The 9922-nt window shown below is 38.0% G+C and overlaps 1 protein-coding gene across 1 annotated transcript in view; it reads right to left on the bottom strand.

Moving 5' to 3' along the window:
* Positions 1-7370: 7370 nt before the first annotated feature.
* LOC107656587 (formyl peptide receptor 2) overlaps positions 7371-9922 on the bottom strand; it is a 4641-nt gene continuing 2089 nt past the window's right edge. Inside the window, exons 2-3 of the mRNA XM_016444480.1 lie at positions 9142-9685; positions 7371-7883 (exon numbers count right to left, since the gene is read on the bottom strand). Of these exons, the coding sequence (XP_016299966.1) occupies positions 7371-7883; positions 9142-9684 (1056 nt within the window). The 5' untranslated portion in view covers position 9685. The remainder of the gene's footprint in view (positions 7884-9141; positions 9686-9922) is intronic.

Raw genomic sequence — 9922 nt, 5'->3', positions numbered from 1 at the left:
AGAGATCAAAACAAAACAACGGTCACTTATTAGAAGTACAAAACGAGGATTTGTAAAGAAGTATGTCAGAGGATTTCGATATAGGCCAAGAGGAGACTGGTTTTCCTTTGCTAAAGTAAGGAAACTTTGCTTCCTTCACCGGCGCATGCGCAACAGGATTCACTACAGGAGGCCTTTGTTCACCCCCCGGAGAAGTGTGAGACACTTTTTTTAATGGATGGGTGCTTTTTATTTAACTTATTTTGGACTGATGCATGCAACACCCGCTGAGTGGCATTAAACAGCTTGAAAGATCAAAGACAATTTTTAATATAACTCCGACTGGATTCGTCTGAAAGAAGAAAGTCATATACACCTAGGATGACTTGAGGGTGAGAAATTTATGGGCTAATTTTCATTTTTGGGTGAGCTAACCCTTTAAGCATTTTAATAAAAAATTTAACCTTCTTTGGTTAACAAATAGAATTACTCTGCACAATATCTGAGTTTTAAGTAACTTTTATAAATGTGCCAGAAGAAAACATTAGTACAGAAATGATCTCCTGAATAAAGCCGCGTCAGATCGCGCTGTTCATCTGAGGTAAATTCCGGCTTATTCCTCGAGTCTACTTTCAAAAACAATGAAAAGTAGATTAATCTTGATTTATATATACAGTATCTCACAGAAGTGAGTACACCCCTCACATTTTTGTAAATATTTTATTATATCTTTTCATGTGACAACACTGAAGAAATGACACTTATATATAATCTATTTTTTGTGTCTAGGTGATGAGGGCGTTTGCGCGCAGGTATGGCTGCAGATAATGAGCTCTGAGATGGGAAAGACTGTGCCTCGCTTGAGTTTCATACGGAATACATAATCAGAGAATATTCATTTTTGATTTGAATTTAAAAGTAGACAATTCAAGTGTTCTATAGACATATTTCTCACGTCTGTGTGTCAAGTATTCGCTGAGGTTCGGTTTGTTTTTGTGACGCGTTTCAGAAAGAAGTTCACGGAGACCAAAACAGCAGAAAGCGCACCGTTTGTTTTGTTTTTTCTACAAAACCACAATGTTTTGTTGTTATTGTCAGTGTACACAAATAAAAGTATACCTTTTATAGATCCGATTGATTTTAGTCTTATCTGTATCTGAGTATTTTAGGTCCTTTTCTCTCTTATCAGGAAAAACTGCAAGTGAACGGGCCGGTGCGCGGAGGGTTAAAGACGTTGCATTCAGTTTTAACTTTAGACTATAAATTTAGATTTCAAATTCAATATTGATTTTAGAACTGTAATGCAAGTACTTTATAAGTAACTGTAATTAAATTACCTAAAAATGAACAGTAATCCCTTACTTTACTTTTTTCAGTGGATGAGTAATTTAATTAGGCTACAGTAACATGTAACTTGTTACACCCAACACTGGTTTCGGCTTAGTTTACCTATTGATTTTATGCTTGCTGAGGGTAATGACTGAAAAGTAGTTTGACCAATAGCATGCAGGCGTCGTACATAATTGACCAATCGTGGCATTTGAGAAAGTGGGATCTACAGAGAATGGTCAAAGCAATGCAAATACACATACATATAATGTATGAGCTCGTCAATAGGAAATCAAAGCCAAAACCCGGGCATTTTAGACAATTTAGAAATCCCAGCCAGGACATTTTTCAAGGAAAAAGAGGACATATAAAAAAAATTAATCTAGGCTACATAATAATACATAATCTTAGTAAGCCTACATAATAACAGAATGTGAATCACTCAGAACTGCAGACACACAGTCGAGATTTCAGTGATGACAAAATATTAAGTGGCATATCTGTCGGTGTTTAGTAGAGGTAGCCCTCTGGTGGTGGACCTGCACAAAATTTTGTGTTGTGCCATTTATTTGAATGAACAATCACTTGTTCCACCGCTGTCTATCATAGCGGTGTATCATCAAATTCCAAAGGTCATGTAAAAAACTTGTTCAAATGGACATGTTGACGACTTTGCATGTAAGTTAGATGTCCTGTTTTATTTAGGCCTAAGTGTGTATTTTTGCTAGCATCATAGGACTCAAGGTTTGGCTAGTTAGCCTGACCCCTTTAGACCTTGCTAGATAGTTTACAGATTTTTTTTTTCTATGGTTCTGTCTTTACATTATTTTTGTATGAGGATATCAGTGCAAGCTTGTGATACACCCCATGGTAAGATATACATAAGAGTCCATGTGTGGGCATGTTTGTATCTTTGTCCAATGACTAATGTAGCAAAAGATACTTTCCAGGGTTCATTTATTTCAGGATATAAAGGATAGAAATAGCCAGTGTTTGTGGACGTGTGTGTGTGTGCATACATGCTTGTTGGGAAATCTGACCCCAGCTTTCAGTTCTTCATGCTTATCAGCTGTGGCAGAGATGGTGTCTATAAGAGATTTCTGAAAATAAATAAATAAATACACACACAAACCCCATGTTCTTCCGGAAAGAAGCAACGATTTTGATAACCTATTATTGAACAAAATTATCAGACCATAAAAAGTACCTTGCTTTATAGTTTGACTGGATACTGTTGGATACTTTATACTGTTGACTGGATTCAACAAACTCCACCATTCTGTCATGTTACCAAGGTTATTCTGAGAAAAATTATCAAACAAATATTTTACTTTAAATTTTTTTTTTTTTTTTTTTTTTAAAGTTATCAATAACTACAAACCAACAAACTAGCTAGCCACTTCTGAGTAACAGGTTAATTTAGGCTAAATCTGCAACCATACCAATTCTCGTGATGTTTTTTTCTTTTAATTAGATATTATTGCACTGAAATTCTTACATTTTTTTCTTCCTTTTATCTTCATCTTAATTTAAGAATATCTTCTGTATTTTTATTTTGTTCAGTGTTTATCACTTGTATTTTTATTATTTTTTTATTTTATTATTATTATTATTATTATTAGTTTGTATGTAGGGTGGTTGACTAAATGCAAGTGCAAAAACAAAAATTACCACACACAACACTGTTGTGAAAATTCACTTCCTCTTCAGAGTTTCACAGAAGGCCACATTCGATGTGCATAAAAGATGGCCAGGAATAAACTGGCACTTATATATAAATAGCAGAGCCTCATCTTCATGCACCAGGGTCTTTTTATTTTCTGTGACTTATTTCTACATCTATAGAAAAACTGAAAAATAATTATTTATATCCACTATTATTTTAAATTTTACATTTAATTTTTGAGATATGAATGAGAATATTAAAGGTCACCAATTACAAAAAAAAAGTTCTGAAATTACAATTAAAGAATACAAATAAGGAAGAACAAAGGGAAATATTATGCAAGGAACATACAACAGAGAGATGGGGAAAAAAAAGCATAAACAGAAGTTCTTTCTTCCTGTCTGCATTTGTCTGGAGGCTTTGACATTATGTCAGGGAATTTCTGGTTGTATTTCAGTCTCATAACACAGTGCTTATGCTTCATAATTACGAAGAAGTGTGAAATGAAAGAATACAACGTGTGTAATCAAGCTAATTAATATAACCGCTGCCTTAAATAAGAACATGATTCAAACTGTTATGCAAAGCTCCCCAATAACATGTAAAAGCTCCAGAGAGTAATAAACACTAAATACTGAATGCTATATTTAAGACACAAAAGTCAATGTTACTGAAAACTAGTGGTCCTGAACTGGTTTTGCTTCAGGGCTCAGACTTTGCATAAAGAACATCATTTTAATATACCATAAGCTTTTCAGTTCAATTGTCAAAACAGGCCAGTGACCAATTTTTGGGCCTCAACCCACCGGTGGAAAACCACTGCTTCAAACCTACACATCATACCACAGAACAATGGCAAAAAGACATTGTTTCTGATACAGCTTGATATAAAAATATCAGCAACATCAAGGCCTAGTGAATACAGACACTTCAGAAAGGGAAATTGAATTCATGTGATAAACATAACTATTCTCACTGATGTGACACTTTTTCACTTCTACACTTCCCCTTCTCCACCCATTTAAAAAAAATAACTATGACCACATCTTAAGCTACAGTACTTTCTCAGAATCCATTTCTGCTTGTTAAACTAAAAAATGTCATCTGCTCTACTGCATGTGTTAAAGTCATTATGAAAATCTTTGGAAAGACTATGCTGATTATCTTTTTCTGTTAGGTTTGAGCCACCAAGCTGGAAACTGGCTGACATCTTTAAAATGGATTTGCCACCCAAAAACCAGAACTCTCTGGTGGCTTATGAGACCATATTTAAAAGAAAAATAGACTAACAACAGATTGCACTCAGGTCATTCAGGCAGAAAAGGAAAATAGAACAGAAAAATCTTCAAATAAAAACAATCAACTATATAAACCATATAAGGTTTCAAAACCTACAACACTCTTCTTCATAAATAAATACACACATAAATCTCAAACAATCACACAGAAGAGGCAGGAGCTTAAAGGTGGGAAACTTTATATTACCAATACCACAGACAGCAAAAGGAACAAGTTTGGGATTCATATTCAAAAAAATAATTAAATCAAGAGAATCAGAGGATAAACTGCTTTATAAAATGCTTAATTTTTTGTATAAAACAATGGTTTTTTTTTTTCTTCATAAGCGGAAGTTCAGGTTTTGCACAAAATGCCATAAGTAGCACATTTCATTTATAAATCAACTAATCAGAATGGATATTCAAATGACACAAAGTCATTTACTTCCATCAAAAATGCCGCTAATGCAAACTGCCCAAAAAAAAATAAAAATTATATATATATATATATATATAAAAATACAAAAAATAAAATTTTAATATATAATACAACCAATCGTTATCAGCAGTAACCATTCAAGCCAGTCAACAGTCAAAAATATGTAGTTCGTCATTCGTTCATCTAGCTTACTCATTAACACAACAGGTGAAGCAAAGTGCTTCGTTTGTGTGTCAGTTTGCATTTTAAAACAATAATGAGCTATGCTGCATTTAAATTTAACAATTGTTTTAATGCCTAAGAAACAATAAACAATGTATAAAAAGGCAAAATATTTCTAAATAGAATTATCAAAGTCTAGGAACGCGATTCTACCGAGGGGGGCTCAAGTTTGTCACGGAATGCCAGGAGAAAACAAGGTAGATCCAAGTGCAGTAGTTTGGCAAAAGGTAATCCAAAACACAGGGAACAGAAAACATGATGTAACCTCAAACAATACTGCAGCAAAGACAGACAGAGTGAGCATGGTATAAATAGTGATGGGATGATGAGTAAATGGGACTGGAGCGGGCTCTGGAGTGGACTCTGTGGGCTCCCGGACTGGAGCGGGCTCTGGAGTGGACTCTGGAGTGGACTCTGTAGGCTCCCGGACTGGAAACAAGAGCAGAGAGAGTCCAACAGGACTAGCCGATTGCTCCGCAATGGTCCCTGTGAGCTCTCGGACTGGAGTGACTTCCTTAATGAGCTCTGAGAGCCTCTGGAGTGAACTCTGTGGGCTCCCGGACTGGAGCGGGCTCTGGGGTGGACCCTGTGGCCTCTGGAGTGGATTCTGTGAGCTCCCGGACTGGAGCGGACTCTGGAGTGGACTCTGTGGGCTCCCGGACTGGAGCGGGCTTTGGAGTGGACCGCTTAGTGGGAGTCTGAAGGGTAGAGGTGGTGGGAAAATCCCTGTGGAAGGATTCTGATTGGCCCGGTATTGCCCACTGACTTCGACCATGGAGATACTTGAAGCCCCAGAAGTCTTGGATCTCGAGTCCTTCGATCTCCCACTGGGGCAAAGGATCATCCAGACAGATATTAAGAAGGTCCTTAAGTGCAGCCTCATTATAATTCAGCCCCACCGCCAACGTCCAAAAGGTCTGGGCAAAACCACCAACCTCTATTCCCTGCTGCCTCAGAGCCATCAGAGCCCGGTGTCGAGCCACTCGCTCCTTCCCTGTGACAAGAGGGGTAATCCGAATGTCCATTGTCCAAACGAAGGCAAAAGCAAAACAAACTGCTGGATCTTGTACTGGCTGCAGTATTCTGTCACGGAATGCCAGGAGAAAACAAGATAGATCCAAGTGCAGTAGTTTATTAAGTAACAAATGAACAGAACAGAACAAAAACGTGGCAAAAGGTCATCCAAAACACAGGCAACAGAAAACACGATGTAACCTCAAACAATACTGCAGCAAAGACAGACAGAGTGAGCATGGTATAAATAGTGATGGGATGATGAGTAAATTACTAACAGGTGATCATGATCAGAACAGAAACGACAGGCAAGGGACTATGGGAAATGGAGTTCAAAACATGTAACACTGAAACGGGAGAGCGCCCTCAAGTGGCCAGTCCAGGGCACCACAACCAGACACTGTGACAAAGTCACTATGCTGTTCAGGGGGCCATAGCAGCGCCCCTGCATTCAGTGCAGTAAGTCAAAGATTAGAAATACCAAGCAGGTGCACTCGCATTACTATGAATCGAAGAAAGTGCAACACACAATATGGCGGTAAAATTACGGCCTTGTAAATAAAAGGGCCAAACTACCGTTAGGAGCTCCGGTTGCCAGTGTTCTGAGACATGCGCTTACTGCATGCGCATTGGCTGGTCCTGCCTAAAATACTGTATAAGGTTTTTTAATGCTGTTTGAGCATAAGAAACAACTTTTATGGGACAGTTCATGTCAGATTTTGTTGCTGATTTGAAATATGTTATATGTGGCAAGCAGTTTTTAGGATTTCAGAATTTCCCCATTCAAGTAGGTAGGACTTGCATGCCCCGGAATATCTGCTCAGAGCCATTGCAAATATGGCCGCCGAGTGAACAGACTTTCCTTGAAAGGGACTTTCCAGAGAATAAAGTCCAGGGAATAAAAAAGGATTAGGACATCTTGATCAGAAAAGAGGAACAAAGGTCTATGGTTTTGGCACTCTTAGTATGAAGTGAATTACTCTACACTAAATCAAGAGACTTTCTCAGGAAACCTGACCACAGTTTATTGGCTTTGGAGCAAGGAAATGTAGTAGCTGCTAAACAGTGGCTTACATGTTAATGCTAAGAGGTCACAGAAGCAGACTTGTGAAAACCATTGTTTCCAATTCTAAAGCTTATCAAAAGCATGAATCAGTTTGCTCTGCAAAACCGTCAAAATCATACTCACAAATATATACATGTTGATTTCACTATTATTTTTAGGTTTTCTCAATAAAAGTTCTTAATTATGAATCTTACTCTTATTGAATGTTTTCTTTTTAGGTTTTCTATTAAAAAGTTCTTAATTAGCAAGATTATTTTAGAGATAGACTGGTAGTATGATTGTCAAAAAAAAAATTTCACATTTGGGTTTGATCAGTGTTTAAATATCGGCCTCCCCATTGACCGGTACTGCTAAAAATTCAATTACAATGAAACTCTTTTAAACTTTAGTCATGCCCTCCGGTCTGTCTCGAACAATCCCTCCAGTCTTTGGCATTGAATTACAGCTTTCTTCCCCAGTGCCTTCCCGGGACTGCAAAGTGTGGCCTTCTTCCATAAGTGCTCTGCGATAAATCCCTGATATGCTTTGTCTGAAGCGTTGCCTAACATCCAGTCCCATGCAGAAGTACAGCACCGGGTTCACGCAGCTGTTGAAATACGCAAAGCCCTTAGCAATAGGCAGGCCCACTTTAACAGCGTGGCTCTTCTTGTCCACCATCTTGGCGAGCAGTAGACAGTGGTAGGGGCCCCAACATATGAAAAAGGCACAGACAAGTCCAGCAAGAATACGGAGAGGCCTCGATTTACCAGAAAACCTTGTTCTGCATATTCCAACGCCAGCTAGAATGTAGCAGCACAGGATGACCAGGAAGGGCAACAGGAATCCACATAAGAAGCGAATGCTGTACAAGGCGTTCTTTGCTGAATTGTCACCCTTTGATGCTTCTTTCACCTGCACAAAGTAAATCAGATTTCTAATATATGGCAAACAATTTCACATTTATTATGCTAAAAGAAAGTACATGTTTAAAGGGATAGTTCACACAAAAATGAGAATGGTCATTATTTATTCATCTGATGTGTCACATTATGAACAGTTATGAAATAAAGTTGTATGGAAATAAGAAAGAATAAGATACGTTCACACTGTCAGTTCTCTGGATTGACAACCGCAATTACTTATAGGTCTGAGCCTCGAAATGATTGTACTGTTGCTTAACATCAATAGCGATTGTTCAGCTGATGTTTTTCTGAAAAAAAAAAAAAAAGAACTTTCATTAGACAAAAACTCCATAAAAAAAGTTGTGACTTCTGAAAATTACATTTGACCTATACAGTGCGTGCCACTGTAAAAGACTGTAAGTCTCTTCCTCACAGCCACGATTAATTCATTTGCGTTAAATTCAAAATGGTGTCAGACATCAAGAAAGTAAATATCAAAGATGACGACGTCCAAAAATGCAAAATCTTATCACATTTGACACAACAGAAGTTCAATTGAGGTTTCTTCCGTCAAATCTTAATGAACAGACAGCAGTTTACAGCTGCAAATCGCTCCGTAATTAGAATAGCCTTTAATGGTCTTCAGACAGAGAATGAACACAAGAACGGGACCGTTTGAAAGTCGAAATATGTAATGCTTCTATAGCAACCGGGACTTTTTACGGCAGCTGCAGTGACTCGCTGACTTTACCAATTAGCGATTGGCTCTTTTAATCAGAAGGCGGGGCTTCCTTTGATCGAGCGGCCATATTGAGCGTTGCGTTTTTCCCCATTCAAAACTATATGAGTGACACGTCTTGGGTATTCTATAGTCTTTGTTTATATCCCAGTCTCTGTAAGGAACCACACATGAAAACTCGCAACAGTGCTCTTTCGCACTGTATAACGAGACATACAGTAGATGTCCATTATGTTCCGTTCACACAGCATGGCTTCACTGGAAAAACGGTGTGAGTCCTAAAAATTTACTGGTGCGAGCTCAGTTATAGAATGCGGCTGTAAATCCAATAAATAACTGAAATGTGTGTGAATGTTATCGTATTCATATTTTTCCTGTTTTGTCTACTTACAATGTATGATTTATATAATTAAATGATTCAACCTATTATTGAATCCAATATTATAATTTATGCAAATATAGCCTAGTTTTTTTTATTATTATTGGAAACCATTTTTAAATTCAGACAGAATTCCAAAGTTGCTCTGACCTCCAGTGAGCACTTGCTTAAATTGTTGTCACCAAGGTAGACCTGCCGGTAAACATAGTATGGTGAACTAAAGATCACCGCCACAATCCAAACTCCTACACTGACCACACGAGCGGCACATAACGTCCGTCGTTCTCTGGTGAACACTGGACGCCAGATGCAGAGCGCTCGATCCACACTGATGACAGCCAGAAGAAAAACACTGCAGAACATGTTGGCGTACTTGAAGAAGCCATTGAATTTGCAGAGAAAAACTCCAAAAGGCCAGTAGTCATAGAAAAGTTTTTTGAGGAGAGAAGTTACACGGGTAAAGCAGAAGATCAGGTCTGCTACAGCGAGATTGACCAGCCATACATTAGTGACGTTGGGCTTCAGACGCATGCCAGCCACCCAGATGACCAAAGAGTTCCCAGTAATGCCGAAGATAATGGTAATGGTGTAGAGGACAATGGTAATGTTATCCATAATGGCATCGATGTCCACTGTATAGTGGGTTGAGACGTCTGAGTGGGAGTGCATGAGAAGAGTTGTATTGGAGGCCATTCTGAGAGACAAATAAAAGTTATATATAGTATTTCTGTTCAAATTAAGCATTTTAACTGATTCACAGATGAAATGATTAGCAAGGCCAAAGTCACCGGTTCAATTCCCAGGGAATGCATGTACATGTGAAATTATATCTGTAATGTGTAAAGTATGTTTAAAGGGGTCATATGACGTTGCTAAAAAAGAACATTATTTTGTGTATTTGGTGTAATGAAATGTGTTTATGCGGTTAAAG

Source organism: Sinocyclocheilus anshuiensis, unplaced genomic scaffold, assembly GCF_001515605.1.
Source record: "Sinocyclocheilus anshuiensis isolate Anshui unplaced genomic scaffold, SAMN03320099.WGS_v1.1 scaffold1393, whole genome shotgun sequence".
In the NCBI taxonomy this organism is placed as follows: domain Eukaryota; kingdom Metazoa; phylum Chordata; class Actinopteri; order Cypriniformes; family Cyprinidae; genus Sinocyclocheilus; species Sinocyclocheilus anshuiensis.
The sequence above is the reverse complement of the archived record's forward strand: the minus strand, read 5'-3'. Positions and strand labels throughout refer to the sequence as shown.